At 58.9% G+C, this 18,947-nt stretch overlaps 2 protein-coding genes across 5 annotated transcripts; one reads left to right on the forward strand and one right to left on the reverse strand.

Annotated features, from left to right (window-relative positions):
- Positions 1-11,511: 11,511 nt before the first annotated feature.
- Positions 11,512-16,035, forward strand: KDM8 (lysine demethylase 8). Of its 3 annotated transcripts, none has more exons than XM_077317120.1 (9): positions 11,512-11,727; positions 12,302-12,864; positions 13,130-13,302; positions 13,889-14,021; positions 14,287-14,328; positions 14,478-14,627; positions 14,958-15,050; positions 15,134-15,510; positions 15,776-15,929. In XM_077317120.1, the coding sequence occupies exons 2-8, from the start codon at positions 12,319-12,321 to the stop codon at positions 15,296-15,298; spliced, it is 1,302 nt and encodes a 433-aa protein (XP_077173235.1). In that variant the 5' UTR covers positions 11,512-11,727; positions 12,302-12,318; the 3' UTR covers positions 15,299-15,510; positions 15,776-15,929. The 3 variants fall into 3 exon arrangements, with proteins under 3 accessions (XP_077173235.1, XP_077173234.1, XP_077173233.1); XM_077317119.1 differs by lacking the exon at positions 11,512-11,727 and adding an exon at positions 11,784-12,008 and having other exon boundaries at positions 15,829-16,035; XM_077317118.1 differs by lacking the exon at positions 11,512-11,727 and adding an exon at positions 11,784-12,008.
- NSMCE1 (NSE1 component of SMC5/6 complex) lies at positions 15,748-18,942 on the reverse strand. 2 transcript variants are annotated; one of them, XM_077317117.1, is made up of 7 exons: positions 17,970-18,942; positions 17,707-17,828; positions 17,505-17,582; positions 16,962-17,108; positions 16,623-16,739; positions 16,285-16,405; positions 15,748-15,948 (listed from the first exon to the last, which is right to left on the reverse strand). In XM_077317117.1, exons 1-7 carry the CDS (start codon positions 18,925-18,927, stop codon positions 15,866-15,868), a joined length of 1,626 nt encoding a protein of 541 aa, XP_077173232.1. In that variant the 5' UTR covers positions 18,928-18,942; the 3' UTR covers positions 15,748-15,865. The 2 variants fall into 2 exon arrangements, with proteins under 2 accessions (XP_077173232.1, XP_077173231.1); XM_077317116.1 differs by having other exon boundaries at positions 15,748-15,951.
- Between the last annotated feature and the right edge of the window lie 5 nt (positions 18,943-18,947).

The following is an 18,947-nucleotide window of genomic DNA, read 5'->3' on the forward strand; positions in this document are numbered from 1 at the left end:
TCCCCCTGGCCCATTGGCAGCCACGGCCAGCCCTGGTTCTTCCTGCCTGGTGCTGTGGAAGTCGGGCTGGGTGGGCCCCGGAGCCTCCTCCTGGAGCAGAACAGCTGAACTCCAGTTCCTGCCAATTAAACCAGTCGTGCCAAGCCGAGGGAAGGCCTCACGGGCTCTTACAGGGTCATATAATTATGACCCGCTTGAGACCCTGAGGTTGTAAATCATGGATAAGTGAGCTGCAGTCCAGGAGTGGGAGGGAAGAGCTCAGGGCACAGCCTGCTTAATCCTGATTGGATGCTCCCCCTGGGCACAATCCAGCCACCCCCAGCAGGGGAAACCTACAGCCATGGTGTTCACGGTGTGAAGTCAGTGGAGAGGCAGAAAGCAAGCAGGTGCTCCCTCCTCCTGCCACACCCATGCCGTTCCTGCGGGTGGGTTACCCTCCTGTGGGTTGAGCAGCTCTCCTGTGGGGCTCCTCTGAAGGGGGGAGCGTGCCCGGGAGCGTGGGAGCCGAGCTGCAGGTGTGCCTGGAGGGAAGGCTAAGGGGCTCCTGCAGGTCACCCCTCGCCCCCCTGTGTCCTGCCCCCCCCCAGGGCCTGGGCAGATGTTCTGCAGATGGCACTGAGGGCTCTTTCCGGGCAGGGGTAGTCAACCTGTGGTCCTCCAGGTGTTCTTGGAATACAACTCCCATGAGCCCCTGCCAGCAAACGCTGGAGGACCACAGGTTGACTGCCCCTGTTTCTGGGCACTTGCTGGGCAGGGAGAAGGTGCTCTGACAAGGCCATTGGTCACTCGACATGGCCAGCAAGGGGGAGGGTGCTGGCTCTGGGCCCGTTCCCCCCCCCCCCGGCCAACCTCATTCGCTCCCACACTTCCACACTCTGCAGCAGAGCGAAACCTTCTCAAGAGTGTGCCGTGGGCAGGGCGAGGCGGGGCGTGGCGGGGCAGGAAAGCAGTTTGCAGAAGTTTCCATTTTGTTTTCCCCACTTTTGAGTCGAGAACATTTAATTTCAGTGCAGCACCTTGATGTTTAACGTTACAGTTAGATGAGAGCAGAGACGTGCCTCTTGAAACAGACCCTCAAAGCCTCGCTTCAAAAGCAAAATTCTGGAAGTTCCGTTCAGAAGAGTTGCCAGACTTGAGTCGCTTGAGGCAGAAATGTTGGTGCGGCAGCTGTTTTCCTTTCTTTGCTCTTCTGGCCCAGCCGGAAACTTTCCACTCCCTGGGACAGGGCTTGGCCACAAGGCTCTGCCGCTCTCAGGGGAGAAGGGGCCATCGGTCCAGGCTCTGGCCGCTGAGGCGTCCCTCTTGGGGATGGAGCCTTCTGCTTCCGCGGCTCCTGCCCGCAGCCTGTTGGAGGTGGGAGGAACTCTCTGGCAGGCCGCTGACAAGTCCCCTTCCCCAAACGCACGCCGAGGAAGAAAGTCCCAGGAAGTTTCCTGGCTGGCAGGAAAGTGGCGTTTGAAGCCTGCCCCGTTTTCAAACATTTTATCAGCAAGTTTTCAAACAGGCAGCTGTGCCAAGGAAGCCTCTGCAAGAATTCGCCCTCTCAGCGCTACAAAGCGTGTCAAACCGGAATCAAACCGCTTAGCCACCTGTTTCCACTTTGCAGGCAAGCAATCATTGTTTTCAAAGTAACAAAGCTGTTTCCCATTTGAAAGCTGCAAATCAAAGTTTAATTATTTTGTCCTTCAGAGCTTCCCACTATCTTTTCACGGCGGCTCTTTCAGATAGGAAGGCCTATCGCTGGCCAGCCTAAAGAGGGAGGAACCGGCTGACGGCTGAAGACAACAACTCCGACGGACAAAGGCGCCTGTCAATCTGGCGCTTCCACTCCGGAGACAAAATGTGTCTTTTATCTAAACCTCAAATGGGGGGCTTTTTAAAAACTCAATGAAACGCATTCATGCCCTGGCAATATTTTAAGCTTCCTGATAACTGACGAGCAATAGCTGGTTTTGCCAAGACAATCCTTTGGGCAGAAATCAAGTTTCCTTTTTTAATCATTTCGAGAGGGGTTCTTCAAATGCAGCCTTTTTTCCTGATGTGAGGACGAGAGCTTCCCGGCGGCATCAAAGTCCAAGGGAGCTCAGTGCCCTATCCCTGCAAAGACCGGGCCTGCCTGGCCACTCCTTGAGCTCGGATTAACCACAAGGACCTGCGAGAGAGCGTGCCTTTTATGGCTCCTGTGCCTTCTTGGGTGAAACCCAGTCCTTTCTGGGCTTCATCGACTTGTACAGTCGAGAACATTGACTTCTCTCCCTCCGTCCCTCGCAGGGATGCTTCCTCTCATGGTGGAGGGGGGAGAGATGTGGTCTACTGCTCCCCCCTTCCAGGGACGCAATCAAAGGGCCTGCCTCCAGTCATGCAGAGAGCAGAAGAACAAGAACCCACGGCTGGGCTGCATTTCCAGGACCCAAAGTCCCACGACTAGAAGAAAGTGCAAACGCTGAAGAGCAGAAATATTCTATCTCTCTCTCTCTCGCTCTCTCTCTGTGGGTGATGCCCTTTGGCAGGAACATGTGCTAACCACTGGGGGCTGGAGGACATCAATGTCCAGTGGGACTCTCTGCAGAGTCACACTCTCCCCTTGCTGACTACCCAGCTTCTCTCCCTTGCCTCACGCACCTGTGAGGAGCAGATCACGAGACACAAGAAGCCGTTCGAAAAATCCCCCATAGAGGTGGAAAGTGAGATGCAACACGGGGAGGATTATGTCCTAGATGGGAAAGGACGGACTGGCCTCGGAGACTTCTGCAAGGCCCTGATGGGGGGAGACGCTGGAGAGGTGGGACTGGGCAGCTCCGCTTTTTGAAGGGGATTTCTCAGCAGTTGCAGAGGCCCACAAATTGAGTGGGGCCAAGGGACAGGGCAGGGGCTGGCCAGCCATGGCCCCAGCATGGGGGTCCTGATCCAAGTCCCCCTCCAAGCTACACTATGCCCTGCTGGGTTGGACACTCGGGGAGATTCTCGCCTCTTTCCCCCAGCACGGCAAATATTAAATTAATGGGGGGGTGGGGGGGAAATTCCTGTATAATAATGGGGGGGGTGAACTTGGGCAAGGCAGGCTGTGGGGAAGGGAGGGATCATGCTGGGATCCAGTAGTCCATCTTCTCGAGGGGAAGTGATCCCTGGAGTCTGGAGATCAGTTTTCATTCCTGGAAATCTCCCTGGGAGCATCCAGAGGTTAGCGGCTGGAGAGCAGACCAAGCTGGGCTTGGCTTGGTCTTTCTGTGCCCGTTGATTAAGTAGGCAGATGGTTAAGCAACTATTAATTAGAAAATGCAAGGTCTTCTCAGACATGCAGGCCAGATGAGATGTTTAATATCCACGGTCTTTATGTACCGGCAATTACTGAAGATATATGAGCAAGCAGGAAACAATTATTAGCGTCAAAGGTTCAGTTTAACGCCTTGAATTCCAACAGGGGAGGCTGAAGAACCCTTTCCCAGTACATACTGGAGATAAATCCTTCCCAGGAGGAGGAGGAGGAGGCAGGGTGAGGAGTGGCCGCAGGAGATCCCCTTCAGAAAACGGCCCGTTTGGAAGGTGGACTCTGCCTCACGGAGTCCCTCTCCTTCCCAAACCCTCCGTCCCCAAATAAGCAGGTGTCTCTCAGCCCAGAGCTGGTGACCATTTCTCCAGCTGGGGCCTGGAGATCTGCTGGCCTTCCCACTGGCCTCCAGGTAGCAGAGGGGGAGCTCTGTGGCATTGCCCCCCACTTGGCCCCACACTCCCTAGGCTCCAGTCCCCAACCTCCAGGAATTCCCTAGTCAGGAGCTGGCAGCGGACCCTGGGGGTGGCATGATCTCGTAGGGGCAGGAAGCCATGCCTTCTGGCAGGGACAGGATGAAGGGGGCTGGCCTAACCCCCTCCCCAACCCCTCTGGAGACTGGTTGTTTCTGCAGGGACAGAAGGACCACTGGATGTCATTAGAGCCCCTCCGCTCTGCTCTGCCAGCCAGCGGGGGGGGACCCATTGGGGGTGCCCGGAGAGCTCCTTTTACGGCTCAAATGCTACCAAGCGAGGAAAAACCCCCCTACCCTGCCCCTGCACCCTGCTCTCTGCTGAAACAGGCTCTGCTTGTACTGAGTCCAAATGAGAGATGTGACGTCCCGGCCTGGCCTGGCCTGGAGGGTAGAACTAGAGTCCTCTGTGACTTAAGAGCAGCCGCTCTCCTGGACGTGTGCCGAGTGCCTGCCTGCCTGCCTGCCTGCCTGCCAGGGCTTGGATCCCGTGGAGGGCTCTCGCCTTGTCAGCCTGAATAATTCTCTCTCATCCAAAACGGGGAAAGACTCATTGGATGACGAAGCGGCCCAGGCAGCCCCAGCCAGCTGCCGAACACACGCCAGGCCCTCTTCTCGCTCCCCGGGAGGCTGGTCCCCAAAGGCTTCCTCCACGGAGAAGAGTGGGCCAGGAGGAGCGGGGGCCCATGCCACAAGACCCACGGGTGGCACTGTGAGATGGGCCGCCAGGCCTGCTGCTCTGGCTGCTCTTGGGCCCTCCTGCACCCTCTGGCTTCTTGGCTCACAGAAGGTCCTGGGAGGGGGCGCTAGCTTCCCCTTCAATGAGACCCCTGACTCCCTCCCCCCCTCCCCTCCCCGTGCGCTGTGGCCAGCTCCGTGGCCCGCCCAGCCTGAGGGTGTCCAGGAGTTCCCCCCTCCTCTCCTCTCCTCTCCCCTCGCCGCAGCCTGTGCTTCAGTCGGGAATGGAGGGCTGCCTAGCCTGCTTATTCACCTCCCGCCTCCCTCCCGGGAGCGCCTGACATGTGCTCAGCGCCTGTGGAAGCGCCAGTGCTGTGCTCGGAGCGCGGTGTCAGTCGGTCTGATCTATTTTTCATGAGAGAGCTGGGTTTCCTCAGACTTTGATGCTTCGCACTCAGAGCAGCAGCAGCCGGGGAAAGGGCCAGGCATTGAGATTCCAGGGCTGCTGCTGCTCCTCTCTCCCCAAGGCCTCCGTGCAGGCCAGAAGTACTCGCGTTAGAGCCACCACCGATAGATATCCCCGCGTCCCACAGAAGGCAGGGGTGCTCTTGGTCAGCCTGGGGCTAGGGAGCAGAGGGGGAAGGCGCTGCAGCTTCCCTCCCGGCACATGAGGCTGCCCGGGAAATAGCCCTGGAGCTCACGGAAGGAAGGACTCCCCCTTACAGGGAGATCAGGGCTTGGGTGGGGGTCACCTGCAGTGAGGGGGGCCAAGAGCAGAGGGGCAGAGGGGTGTATGTGTGTGTGTGTGTGGGGGGGAGGCCTCCAAGCATCTTCTCAAGAATGTCCAGAGAGCCCTGCTGGATCAGACAGGTGTCTCTGATCAGACGAAAGGTCTCTCCATTCTCTCTCTGACAGAGCTGTCCTAGAAGTCCAGAACTGGGACATTTGCACCAGGCTTCAAGTCTCCACTCTGCCATAAACTTACCGAGTGACCTGGGACCAGCCACTATTTCTCTGCCTAGCCCATGCTGGCTTTATGACTGTGCAATATTTTACTGTGTTTTCTTTTTATTTATTTCCTTGCTTCATTTTTCTCCCCGCACCTTTTCTTCCCAAGGGGACTCCCGAGCACCTTCCAGCATTCTCCTCTCTGCTGTTTTCTCCCCACCACAACCCTCCTGTAAGTTCGGTGAGGTGGAGAGAGCATCTGTCTTGCCTAGGGTCACCCCCTGAACTTCCACAGCACAAGCGGGGAACAGAACCTGGACCCCCCAAATCATAGCCTGGCATTCTCACCACTACACCACATGGGCTGAGCTGTCCAGTATGGCTCCCTGGTAGGCCCCGAGCTGGACCATGGCAGCACGGGCATTATTAGAGACCACTGAGCAGGTTTGAGGGCAGGCCAGGCCTCTGTTGCCACTGGAGAAGCAGGTTCCCACCGAGGTCCGTCCTGGGGACAGGAGTGCACAGAGCAGCCCCCTCCCCGGAAACTGGCAGCTGAGATTCTGCTCAAGACCTGGGGCCTCTGCGCTTCCAGTGAGGAGAGGAGGACGTGATCTGTCTGATGAGGAGCGGCTGTTTTAAAGTTGTGTTCAGTGTCGGGACTTTGAAGATGGGAAGCCCCGGCTGACATCCTTGACAAGTTTGCACACAGCTGTCAGCAGGCAGTGCTTAGCTTAGCGGGTGAGAACAAAGCACGTGACCCGTCAGAGGATCCCCCTCGCCTCTCCAGCTGAGCTCCTGGGGCTGGGGAGAAACATAGGGACGATTTGCACAGAGGCGGGCGGGCGGGTCCCTCCAGGCAGAGGAAGTGAGTGGTCATTTGTCACAGCGGCCACTGTGGACAGAGCCAGGGCTCAGCCTTCAGGAAGGTGGCTTTGCTTTCTGGGGCACTCACCAGGAGGGCGGGATTATGGGGCCAAGCCAGGATGGACTGAGGGGTGCTCAGTGGATATGGGTACTGCCCCCACCAACTCCTTCCTGTGTTTCCTTTTGGGCGACAAATGCCTATTAAATTGGGGGGGGGCAGGTTTGGTCCTTTTCCAGGATGCCTCGTCCTTGGGCCAGACTTTGGGGATCTTTGTGGCAGACAACCGACCCCCCCCCCCCAGCCCAAGAGACTAGCATGATCCAGAGAGATGACGGGCTGGCTGGCACCTCTTCCAGGGGGCTTGAAGATGCTCCTTTCAAATTAAAATTCCCTTTTCACAGTCAACAGCTGGTTCACAGCTTGAAAGCAACAGTTAGGATGAATTAAATAAAGGGGGTAATAAAATCCAAGCTTAACTTAATTTGTCTGCTGCATGCAGGCTCTGGCAATGCATATAAAACACAGCCAAGGATGCCAGTGCACACGTGTGCAATCCTTGCCCCCCCATTGCTGTATGTCACGCATGGACTCAGGTGAGCTCTTGGGTTACAAATGGAAAACAAATCAATGCCTTGGAGGTGCCGGCAGAGAGAGGACCCAGCCAGCCCTTCCCCTCCGCTCCCAAGCGTTTAGGTGTTGGCACAGGATCATGTGGAAGAGGTCCTGGATGATGCGTAGGATGGGCAGGACAAGGGCTGCACAAGGCCAGGTGTTTCCTACCTACAGAGCTCAGTGGCTGGAGGGCAACTGCCCCCTGGGTTTTCTCCCTGAGGAAAGAGCAACAAAAGGCTGACAGGGATGGGGGAAGCTTGGCTCTTTCAAGGGTACTTTGGGTTCTTGTTACCCACTTCTGAGTCCTGCGTGGCAAGAGACAAGCAGGGTGTAATTTAATAATAAAAAACACATGAGTGGGAGAGCAGAATGGAGCAGGCACCCTTGTCCGACCCTTCCCAGGGGTCCCGGACACCAGAACACACTGCCAGGAACCCGCACGCCAGAATATGCCCACAGGAAGCTGCGTTCTGAGAGAGGAGGGCACAGGAGTCTCAGTCCTCCTAGCCACCCTGTTAAGTTCAGCAGCCAGGCCAGTGAAGTGAAAGAACCAGTGAACCCTGGTGCAGATGCATCTGCAAGTGGAGATAAATACCTAGTGCTGGAAGTTGTGGTTGCAAGAACAGGTGAGTATTTTTACAGGGATATTAAAAACCCATGGCACTTTAGGGCTATTAGCTAAGAGCCTAAATTCCAGCTTGGATAATTGCCTTTTGCTTTATCAAAAACTCCCCTGCAGGGCGTGTCCTGCAATTAATTCCTCACTTCCTGGGACAAATTGTTCTGGAGCATTGCTGGTTCCCTCCCCCCCCCCCCCCGGCTGGTGGGAGAAACGGGAGCAGTTAAATAAAGATAATTTCCCTCTGGTGTGTGTGTCTGTGTGTGTCTGTGTGCATGCGCCTGGCCCAACGTCCCCTCTGTTTAGCGGCAGGGCTGTTAAAGGCGTGCAGTTCCCCCTGCCCCCACCTCCTTCCACCTGCTGTCACCCACAATCTTCTCCACATGAAGATCAAAAGAATTAGAATCCTGCCTACATGTTAAATTAAACCCATTACAATTATTTCCTTTTTTATTTGTTCTGTACCTCTCCTGTATGATTTCTGCTCCCTTTCAGACTCGCTTAGCTCCAGCCCCAAATTCTGCAAAACACCTCCATTGTTTTTAAGTAGGAAGGGAAACACGTGAAGGAGCAAACTCTCAACTTTTTCCAAATTGCTGCCTGGCCACTTGGAAACGCTCCCGTGCGTGCCACAGCTCTGCTTTGTGACAACCAATTAGGCTGCTGCAGAGAGCAATCCTGGGCAGGCTTGCGTGTTCCTTTCAGCCAGGCAAATGCGATTTGCTCACAAAAAGGAAGCTTGAAAAACTGCCCTGGATATCCAGCCTGGCTCTGAGTGGCGTAATTGGTGCCCTTTGTGGCTTTGTCTGTGGGTGGTACCTAGGGAAGTATCTCAAGATCAGCAGGTGCTGGAGCTGGAGCTGGGGACAAGCCCCTGCTTTCAAGACGGACCTTTCTTTTGACTTGGGAGTCCAGCGTCTGTCCAACTCCAGGGGCCAGTCCCGTCAAACGGAAGAACGGATCCTGTGCCAAAGGGAGGCCCACAGGAAGACCCCGGGGCCGGCTCGCTTGCCTTGGATGGAAGCTCTGCACAGAAGGGCCGGACATGATCCGGCACAAGGAAACAGTGTGAAGGACAGGGAGCAACTGGGGAGGAGGGGGAGAAGGACTCCAGAGTGGCCATTTCTCCGGCCAGGGAGAAGGCAGGGATTCAGCAGGCAGGGAGGCCTGATCCGGTCTCACAGGGCCTAGCAGCCTGACTGCAAAGCCCCACTGAGCCTTCCGTGACTTTGAGGGAAGGGGCAGAAGCGCCCCGCGCCAGTGCAGTGGCAGCCATCTTGTCCTCTTCCTTATCTTAGTTAATGTTATTTCATCTCGGCATATCAGGGAAATTACGACAATATGTTGTTCTGCAGGCAAGTACACAGCCGAGCGATTTGTGGGCCTGGCAGCTGCCGCTCTCCACAGAGCAGATGGCCCCGATACAAACACAATGCGGAGAGCGGGTTGATAAAGACATCGCGGTCATTTCGCACTCCATCACAGCACCCTTGGCAGGGCTGGCGCTGTCAGCGGGAGCCGGGGAGAACCGCTCGAGCGGAACTCCTCGTCTGCCCCGATGAGTAACCCATGCCCTTCCTCTCGCTCCTGGGCACTGCCACCTCCTTGTCCCATTTGCCCTCTCAGTGGGCAACGGAGACCAGGCTGGTGCACTAACAGGGCCCAGGACAGAGAGAGCTGGCCACAGCAGCCTGATCATGGTCTCCACAGGGAGCTGCAGGGGAAGGATCACCCTGCGAGGCTGAGATTTGATGTAGTGTGACCGGCCCGGAACACCCAGCAACCTCTGAGAGTGGGGCTCTCACATGGTTCTGGGGCTCTGCATGCCCAGTCTCATGGCTGCGGAAGAGGGTAACTGGGGTTGGGAGGCCTGCAGCCCTGGCCAAGAGCAAAGAAGGGAAAGGAGACCCCTTGGGATCGAAGACTGGCTCTGTTTGGCTCTTGTGGCCACTCTTTGGCTCCACCAATGTGCTTCCCGAGACTTCGTATTCCCGGCATCTGTTGAGTGCTGATTACCTCTGGCCTTGCCTGCCATCTACCTTCACAGATCAAATAACCGCTTCCTCTCCTTGCTAATTCACACAGCTGGTTATTACTCACGGAGCTCCCATGATAATCGCCAGGGGAAGAATTATAAATAAATGTGTACAAGGAAACAGATGCTGTCATTTTGAAAATCGATCCGTCTAGTAAAAATGCTCCGCTGGGGGCTCCAGCGCGGAACAACTGAGCAGGTGTCTGTTCACCAAGCCCAAAGACGGTGACCGAGTCCGGACAACTCATTCAGATTAGCCAGCCAGGGAAAGGAAGGTCGGCCGAGGGAAACAGCAGCCAGCCTGGGAAAGCCAGGCCCCTGCCTGTGGCTCTCGGGCGAGGATGAGGGCAAACCCACTCGAGAAGGAAAGCCATACTCCCCACGCTGGGCCCATGGCGAGCCAGGGCTCCCAGGCACCACCGTCAGGGGCTTCCCAGAACCAGGGCACACCAGACAGCTGCCTCCCTCTGCAGAGTCTGCCCCCAACCTCTGTTCTCTCTTCTTCTGGAAACACGAGCAAAGTCCACTAGGACCCACTGCTCACCCCAAAGCCACCAAGGTGACCACCACCACCCCCAGCTAATCATTGAATTTCAGGTCCAAGCACTGGGCTTTTCCGGCAGCTCTAAGGTAAACCTTAACAAACCAGCTGATAATTGGACACTTTGTTTTTCCACAGGAAACTTTTAAAGGTAGTGGACAAGTAACCACCTCTTTGAGTGGCCAAGGGAAAGTGGGCAGGGTGAGTGACTGATTTATAATATTTATTTATTTGTTTGTTTATTTATTTATTTAGATTTCTATACTGCCTATTTCTTTGCAGCTCTGGGCGGTTGCCTTGACCTGGATAGTTCAGGCTAGCCCAGTCTTGACCAGTCTGTGAAGCTGAATAGGGTCAACCGTGATTAGTACTTAGATGGGAGATCACCAAGAAATCCCAGGGTTGGCGGGCCATGGCAAACCACCTCCGCTAGACTGTTGCCTTGAGATCCCTGGAGAGGTGGCCCTAAGACAGCTGTGCCTGGACAGCCCCTGCCAACCCCGGTTGATGTGATCACGTGGTTTTACGGGAAGGATCCAGGGTTCAAGCTGGAAGATGTGCAGAAGGCGGCAGTCCGGAATGATGCTGCAGGGGTTGGAGCACCTTCCCGGTGGAGAAAGGCAGGCAGTTCAGAGGCTTTCCAGTCTGGGGAGGGAAGACGCCTATGGGGAGGCATGGCAGAGGTGTGTGTAGGGGGGGGGGGCTTGGGCCAGCCACTCTCTCTCCACCAGCCTACCTCGCAGGGCTGCTGGGAGGGTGACCTGGAGAAGGGAAACGCTGCGGGGTCCCTTTGGCGCCCTTGCAAGGAGGGGCCTGACCCCGGAATGGATGCAGGGCACCCAGATGCTGTGTCTCCCTCGTGGCGGTTCCTCGGGACCCCCCGGAATTACAGCTGCTCTCCAGTTCCCCTGGAGTAAAGGGCTGCTTGGGAGGTGGGGAACCCCCCGAACATCAGACTCCGCCCCAAATCCCGCCCACCCCCGGCTCCGCCCCCAAGGACTCCAGCTGTTCTCCCACCCGAAGGTGGCAACCCAAGTCCCGGAGAGAGGGCGCGCTGGGACGGTTCAGCCGGGCGAACATCCCTTTCCGCCGTCTCTCTATGGTGCAAGGGAGACGCTCTAGGCCTCGCAGAAGGACCTATCTCTGTGGTCGGCTCCTCTCTATGGTCCCGGCGCGCCGCGAGCGGTCACTATTGCTCTGCGCAGGCGTCTCTCGCCGCGGGCCCTTTTTTCCGCTGTCCCTCTATGGTGCGCGGGGGCACTCTAGGACTCCCGGAAAAGCTCAACTCTACGGTCGGCTCGTGTCTATGGTCCCGGCGCGCCACGAGCGACCGCCATTGTTCTGCGCAGGCGTCTCTCGACGCAGGCCCATCCTTCCGTCGGCCCTCTATGGTACGCGCGGGCACTCTAGGACTCCCGGCCGCGCTCATCTCGGTCGTCGGCTCGTGTCTATGGTCTCGGCGCGCCACGAGCGACGGCCATTGTTCTGCGCAGGCGTCTTTCGACGCGGGCCCTTCCTACCGCCGTCCCTCTATGACGCGTTGGGGCGCTCTAGGTCTCCCGGCAGGGATCACCTCGGTGGTCCGCTCGTGTCTATGGTCCCGGCGCGCCGCGAGCGGTTGACGTTGCTCTGCGCAGGCGTCTCTCGTGTTGGGGATCGCGGCGGCGGCGGCTGCTTCCCGGCTGGGCGGTGAGTGCGGGGCGGGGGGGGGGGGGGCTTCCTTGCAGGCCGCTCCCTCGACGCCGCACAAGGGCTGCCGCCCCCCCCCCCCCCCACAAACACACACACGACTGCTCAGGCGGCGGGAGACGCTCCTGAAGCGGGAATGGCCCTGAGCTTCCACCGCCCCCCCCTCCCAAAAAAAGAGAGGACCCTTTCTCCCCTTCTTCCAAAGGAGCCCCGGGAGGGCATGCGCTCCCCGAAGAGGCCCTCTGCTCATCCTGCCCCCCAGGAGGAGCCTCCTTGTGCAGGTGCAGAGCTAGACTTGGGGATAGACTGTTTTATGTATTGTTCCTCGTTATGATGTTAACCGCCCTGAGCCTCCAGGGAGGGCGCTGTATAAGTATGATAGATAAATAAATAAATAGGGGGCTTTGTAGGCCTCACTTAACTGCTGGCTACGGAGGGACAGAGGCCCTGTGTCCTGCTCCCACAGTCTCCCGCACGGGAAACCTTTTGGGCCTGGTTCCCTCCCCCCAGCAGCCGTGTCCCCTGGGCTCCAAGCCCATTGAACTTGGGGTCCTCTTCTGTTCCTCCCCTACAGAGGGAGGATCGACCGTGATGCAGAGGAGCGGGCAGCCGAGCAGTCCCAACCAGGAGAGCAGGGAGCAGGTGACTGCCCTTCTGGGCCCAGCCCCGTCTGCCAGTACCTTGTGGGCTGACCTTGAGGCGCTGCTTCCCAGCACCAAGGAGGGCTTGCAGCTGGACTTCAAGGAGAACGTGGACAAGAGTGTCCTCCTCCTGCTCCAGCAGGCAGCAACTCTGGTCTATGGTCAGGGCCCCACTTCCAGCCGTGGCAGCAGTGCCTGCCTGCGCTTGAGTGAGATAATCCTGGACTACGCTTGGGAAAAGCTGAACATTGGGACATGGAGAGAAGTGGACAAGGAGTGGCGCCGCGTCTACGCTTACGGCTGCCTCTTCAAAGCGCTCTGCTTGTGCCGTGTCGAAGGAACTGTGCCCGAGGCCATGCGCACCTGTGACCTGGGGCTGCTTCTGGGCGCCTCTATCTTGGACAACATCCTGGCCAGAATGATCAGTGTCCTTCAGCAGCATCTTCCACGTCCCAAAGGACCCATCGCCGGAGACAAAGAGGAGCCCCTTCAAAAGGTATTGGGTGTCCTTGAGCTGCAGGACTCTGAACGGCAACCTGGTCTGCTTTTCCTTTGACTTGGAAAGGGATCCAATCAATGGGTCCCAGGCTCAACACCATAAGCCTGGACTGAAATCCTGTCAAATCGGGCCTGAAACGCCACCCCTTTTGCCCTTATTGACCCATGGGTGGTAGGCAGTCCCAGGGTGCCCACAGCTCCACTGTGTGTGCATGGTAAGGAAGGTTTGAGTTGATGGTGCTGAGACTGGCTTCTCATTGCAGAAAACCCGCCTGAGCTCCAAGGCCCCAGGGATCCCAGGTATAAAAGCAGAAGAGAGGATTTTGGAACTTTGCTGCCCATCACTGGAACATTTCCGAGATCATTTCCTGCTCCCTCAAAAGCCTGTGATCTTGGAAGGGATTGTGGACCACTGGCCCTGCCTGAAGAAGTGGAAGTAAGGGAAACCCCACTTCTGTTGCTGGTCTCTCTGGTAGGAACTTTGAGGCACAAGGAGATTATTCTCTTGTCTTGCTTTTCTCAAGCAATGAAGATGCCACTGGCGACAAGGAGGCCTGTGGATGCTGGGGGGGCGGGAGGGGGCAGAACCACACCCTGGGGAACGCCACAAGGGAGTTGACAGTGGCATGATTGCTCATCCCCTACTGCAACCCTCTGTCCATCACCTTGGGGAAAGGAGTTAAATAATTTACCGTCCATAGGAACAATTGCCTTACATTTCCGGGTTGCTGTAGGGAACCTTTTGGTCAAGATCAAAGGGAGAAAATCAAGACCACATTGCAGGGTTGCTGTGAAGCTTCCTGTTTCTCAGAAAATGCCTCCATACTGCCCAAACTCTGCAGAGTTTTTGTCAGCTGTGGGAGCGTGGCAATTGGCCCTGGCAGAGCAGTTGCCTCCTTTTGGAATGGGAATAGACTGGGGTGGGGGGGGAGCAGAAAGACATTTGCAATGGATTCTGTGGCTCAGGCCCTTTGAGAAGCCACTTTGGAACAGAGGGTAAGGCCTTGTGCTTTTTGCTGCAGTGTGGAATACATCCGCCGTGTGGCCGGCGGCCGCACGGTCCCCGTCGAAGTGGGCTCCCGCTACACAGATGAGGAGTGGTCCCAGACGCTCATGTCTGTCGATGACTTTATCAGCCGATACATTGAGAATGAGGTTGGAGCAGCAAAAAAAGCTATGTGGCGGGGGATGGCCAGAGGACCCTGATCCATGGGTAGCCGGTGCCATCCTGCCCCACAGAATGGGAAGGGCCCCCCTCGATGCTTGGGCAGGGGGAGTGGCTGGGAGGAGGATGCTTGGGGGGGGGGGAGTTCAAATCAAGTAACTGTGGACTGTCTGCTAGAGTCTTCATTGTGGCTCTGCTGTCCTCTTAGATGTGAAGACAGCGTTTCATTTTCCCCCTCCTCTTCTTTGCCTCCAGAACCACACTGGATACCTGGCCCAGCACCAGCTCTTTGACCAGGTAAAGGAGGGTCCGGCTCAAGCTGACTTCTCCTGAGCAAGGAGCAGTCTGTGTTGGGAGGGGCTGTGAAATCAGCTGGGCCCGAAGGCAGGCAGCTCCACCTTCCAAGCTGGCTTCTCTGCTCCGCTGATTTGCACATTCTCTGCCAGATCCCGGAGCTGAGGCAGGATATCGGCATCCCTGACTACTGCTGCTTGGGCCAAGGAGAGGAGGACAAGATTACTGTCAATGCCTGGTTTGGGCCAGCAGGGACCGTCTCCCCCCTCCATCAGGACCCACAACACAATTTCTTGGTCCAGGTACAGCCCTCTCTTTACAAGGTGGCCACAAAGGCAGCTAGCCCCCATGGTGGGTCTTCAGAGGGCAGCAGGAGTGGAGCAGGCAGAGACCTCCTGTCATGCGGGGGTGGGCAGGGGGCTCCATCTCTGGGTGTTGCAGCCCTCATGGGACCCTCCCCACCTGGGTCATTACCCCCCCCCCTTGGGTAGCAATGAGGGCAGAGGACATACCCCATCCCTTTCTGATCGACCCATCTGCTGAGGGCCCAAGAAGGACAGTCGGCCCCGGGGGGGGGGGGAGCCAGAATCCATCTCTTCTTGGCTGAGCCACCCCCCGTTTCCCACTGGCAGGTCATGGGCCGGAAGTACCTGCGCCTCTATTCTCCTGCCCAGTCAGAAAAGCTGTACCCTCACACGAGCCACCTGCTCCACAACACGAGCCAGGTGAGAGACCCTCCTCCCTGTGGCCTAGAGGTCCTCCCTTTGTGGGTGTGGACACGGCAGCAAGGCTGGTCTGTCCTTTCCAGGTGGATGTGGAAGAGCCTGACCTGGTGAGGTTCCCCCGGTTTGAGACAGCTGCGTCCCAGGCCTGCGTCCTGAAGCCGGGCCAGGTGCTCTTCATCCCGGTCCAGCACTGGCACTACGTGCGAGCCCTGGACACCAGTTTCTCCGTCAGCTTCTGGTGGTCGTAGCTCCAATTCTGAGGGCAGGCCTCAGCAGCCAGAACTTCTCTACTTAGAAGAGAGGGGTGGGCTCTCCCCCTCAGGACGGTGCCAGTCTTCCGGAAGCACACTGTGGGAGTTCGGATCCGTGTCACTTCGGTGCTGAAGTTCCTAGCTCTGGCTGCTGTCCAGGCCTTGTCCTTCTTTGGAGTAAAGACGCCTTCTGCGAAGCGACCAGTGAGGTAGGCGGTCTGTCCCCTTGGCCTGAGGGATGTCCCTTTTGAAAGCTAGCCCTAAAAGCAACAGTAAGACCCCCTTTCTGCGGCCGCTGAGGGAGGGAGGGGTGGTTTCACCATTCCCAGCCCAGTAGCATAAGCACAGTAAGGCCAGGACCAAGGCTGTCTGGGATGGGGGGGGGGGCAGCTGGTGACACAGAGACCCTCAGGCAGGCTCCAGCAAAGGACGACAGGATCCTTGAACAAAATACAGCAAGAATTTTAATTTCAGAAACACCTCCAAGCATGAGTCCGTAGGCCCACCTGCCTCTCTCGGCTTTGCAGGCTGGAAGGACCTCTGTTCCCTGGCCCCTCAGCATGTTCACCGCCGCCTGGTTCCTGCCAAAGAGGTTCTTCTGCTCTCTTTTGGGGTGCTGGAAGACAACGGAGCAGCTGGCTGGCTCACTGCTGGGTGAGAAAGAGGCAACTGCAGCGGGAAGCAGCCCCACAGTTCAGGAGACTTCAACAAGGAGGGCTTAGGAGCCAGGCAAGGGCCTGCTTGGAGCCTGTGCATCCTGAACCCAGCCGTTTCGCTGGATTATTGGGCCTGCCCAAGACTGTGTCAGGCCCAGAAACTGTGCTTTGTGGGGCATGCAGGTCTTCCCTGCCATGCTTGCTCTCAGGTGTTGCCCTAATAAAAGCCATTTGGTTTTGGGGTTTCCTTGCCCTCCCGGTGTGATTGCAACAGAGGAGAAGTCCTTTCTCCCTATGGGGTGGGGGGGGGGAGGGGGGTGGCCCTACCTGGAATCCTGTGAGGCCAGAACTGTTTGCATCGAGGACAACGGGGCTCGGCTTGTCCTTGGCAATATCTGGCCAGGCATGGCATGTGCATGGTGATCCCACACTCTGTGCACACTTGGCTCTGAAAGAGAGGAGGGCCATGGCAAGCAGCAGGTGGGGCTCCTTGTGGGTAGCACAAGCCGTGCGGGGGCCGGAAACGTGGGCAGGACAGCCGAGGCTGCTCTCGGGCACTGCAGCGGAAGGTGGCCCTCCAGGCTTACCTTCTCCTCTGGGCGAGGCATGAGTTGGGCACCCCTCCGCCCCCAAAGGAAAGAGCTCAGTACCTGCTCCCCTCTTACCTGAACCACCAGAGCATGGCAGATGTGGCACTTGCAGGACGATTCCGGGTAGTGGCTGAGGATGTACTGCTCCAGCTCCAGGATGCAGCGTGGGTGCAGCGTGAATTCGCCCTCTTTCTGCGGGGGGGGGGGGGGGAAGCAGGCGCTGTGTACCCTGGCCGCCTCCTCTCCTCTCCCCCCACTCTGTGTGTCTGCTGCTGATTGGATCAGCACCAGCCACCAGGCATGACTGAGGCCGGCCCAGCGAGGCCACCTCTGCGTTGCTCCTTCCAGGGGGACAGAGCCCCTCCGGCCAAGGCATCAGTGGTCAGGGAGGGGGGAGGGCACAAGGGCCGCTACCTCAGACAGCCACTTGTCCTGGCCCAAGCGTTGCAGCACCTGCTCCGCCTCTCTCTTCCTCATCTTCTTGGGCTTTAGCTGGTCAGCCAGGTTCAAAATCTCCGTGGAAGACACAAAGCCGTTTTCGGACAGGATGATCCGATCCATCTGTGGCAGGAGGTTTTATTTCACAGGAGGTTCGACTACCTGCGGGGCCTCCAAACTGGCCCCGTTCTCCACACTCCCACCCGGTGATGCTTCGGCCCCATACAGCTCTCCTAAGGCGACAACATGGCCAGGGCAGGCACCGGCCGCCTTCCCTTCGCTGTGAAAGAGAACCGCCCGTGTGCCACCTTCACTCCTGGCCTGGTGGCTGGTAGGAAAGGCACAGCCGGGGGTGGGGGGGGGGGTTGCTCTGTTAAGGGGAAGCTGGGATGACCAGCGTGTGAGGAAAGTGCCCGTGACCCCTTCTCACTGCCACGCGAATGCTTGCAGGTGGCCACGGGTGCCCCAGAGGAAGCCGGGCGAGGCTGTGCCCACGCGCGGAAGCGCACCCGCACTCACGGTCTTCTTGAAGAGCTCCAGCTCGGCCTCGGAGTAGTTGCTCGCCATGTGGGTGACTTCCGACTCCGCCAGATTCACCTGCGCAAAACCAGAAGGGTGCTGGCAGGGAAGCTGCTCCGCCCTGCCCCCTATGCCCAGCGTGTGCGTGGGGGGGGGGGGCTGGGGCTGGGCCTGCCTGCGCGGGGGGTCCCGGGGCTCTTACCAGGGCGTACCACGTCGTGCCCGTGTCCTCGGCCAGGCCCTTGCGGATCTCCAGGAAGAGCGGCTGCAGCGGCACGTTGGCCTCGGCGATGAAGTCGTCCAGCTGCTCCGCGGCGTAGGGGGCTGCGGGCGGCAGAGACAGGCCGGGGCCATGCGGACAGCGCTCGGGCGGCGGCGGGGGGGGGGCTGCCTTCCCCAGGGAACCCGCCGGGTCTTCCTCCCGAGGCCCGCCCCCCCCCCCCTGGTCCCTCCCTGGCTGCCTACCTCGATGGCGCTCGCAGCACTGGCGGTGCAGCGCGACGGCCTCGGGGCCCCCCACCGCGCCCAGCGCCATCAGGGCCTGCAGGAAGTGGCGGTGGGCGTCGCTCATCCCGGCCGCCATCGGAGCGGCGGCGGCGGCGTCGTCGTCTTCTCTGGGCATGGGCAGAGCGCCCGCGGAAGGGCAGCCAGGCAGGCCCCGCCCCCGCCGCAACCGCCCCCGGCCCGCCCCCTCGGGCGACGTCATTTCTGGGACCCCGCGGGGCGGGGCTTGCGCGGCGGAGGCGGAGGGCGCCCCGTCCCAGGCTGGGGGCTCTGGTGGCCCCGCGGTCGCCTCCCGATGGCCTGGCCCGGCGGCGCCCTCGCCCTCTGCGTGGCCTGCGCCCTCCTGCGCCCAGGTGAGTGCGGGGGGGGGGAAGGGGGAAGGGAAGCCCCTCTTGGCTGAGCCCCCCCCGGGCCGTCCCTCCCTCCCTCCCTCCCTCGCCTGGCCGGCACTTTGGGGGTGCTCGAGCCCCAGCGCGCTGCGCGTGCCAAACGATGATCCCGTCCTCAAGAGGCGTCGGGAGGACTCCGAGGGCGGCTCAGGACCCCCCCCCCCCAGACCCCCCTGCTCCTCCTCCGAGGCCCTCGGGCCGGTCGAGGGAGGGGGCTCCGGGGAAGGCCAGGGCCAGGAGGCGGGGCAGGTGAGGGATGGGAGCCCCATGTCTCTTTGGGCTGGGCCCGGCCTCCTTGCATTGGGAGCCAGAGGGGGGCTGTTGGCGCATCCCAGAGCAGAGCAGCTCTTCCCTCCCGCGGCTGGCCTCGCTGGCCTCTGCCCCTCCCCAGTGTGCTGGGCGAGGGGACGGGCGCCTGTGCCAGGGTCCCCTGACCAACGTCCGCCCCCGAGAAGGGATTGAGGCCTGCGGCTGCACCAGGACGGCTCCGCTTCTAGGGCAGCCTCACGCAGAACGCCCGGCAGTGCCATCTCCCCGTTTTACCCAAAAC

The sequence above is a fragment of the Paroedura picta genome, chromosome 17, assembly GCF_049243985.1.
Source record: "Paroedura picta isolate Pp20150507F chromosome 17, Ppicta_v3.0, whole genome shotgun sequence".
Taxonomy (NCBI): Eukaryota; Metazoa; Chordata; class Lepidosauria; order Squamata; family Gekkonidae; genus Paroedura; species Paroedura picta.

Bases quoted from the DNA above. Each gene is read 5' to 3' on its own strand.
- KDM8 (XM_077317119.1), top strand. From the start codon at position 11,864: ATGGCCCTGAGCTTCCACCGCCCCCCCCTCCCAAAAAAAGAGAGGACC. The intron at 14,628-14,957 runs GTACAGCCCTCT...TCCCACTGGCAG, and splicing joins AACACAATTTCTTGGTCCAG to GTCATGGGCCGGAAGTACCT. The intron at 15,051-15,133 runs GTGAGAGACCCT...TGTCCTTTCCAG, and splicing joins TGCTCCACAACACGAGCCAG to GTGGATGTGGAAGAGCCTGA.
- NSMCE1 (XM_077317116.1), bottom strand. From the start codon at position 18,927: ATGGCACTGCCGGGCGTTCTGCGTGAGGCTGCCCTAGAAGCGGAGCCG. The intron at 17,829-17,969 runs GTAGGCAGCCAG...TGCCGCCCGCAG, and splicing joins GTGCTGCGAGCGCCATCGAG to CCCCCTACGCCGCGGAGCAG. The intron at 16,740-16,961 runs GTAGCGGCCCTT...CCCCCCCCGCAG, and splicing joins AGGACAAGTGGCTGTCTGAG to AAAGAGGGCGAATTCACGCT.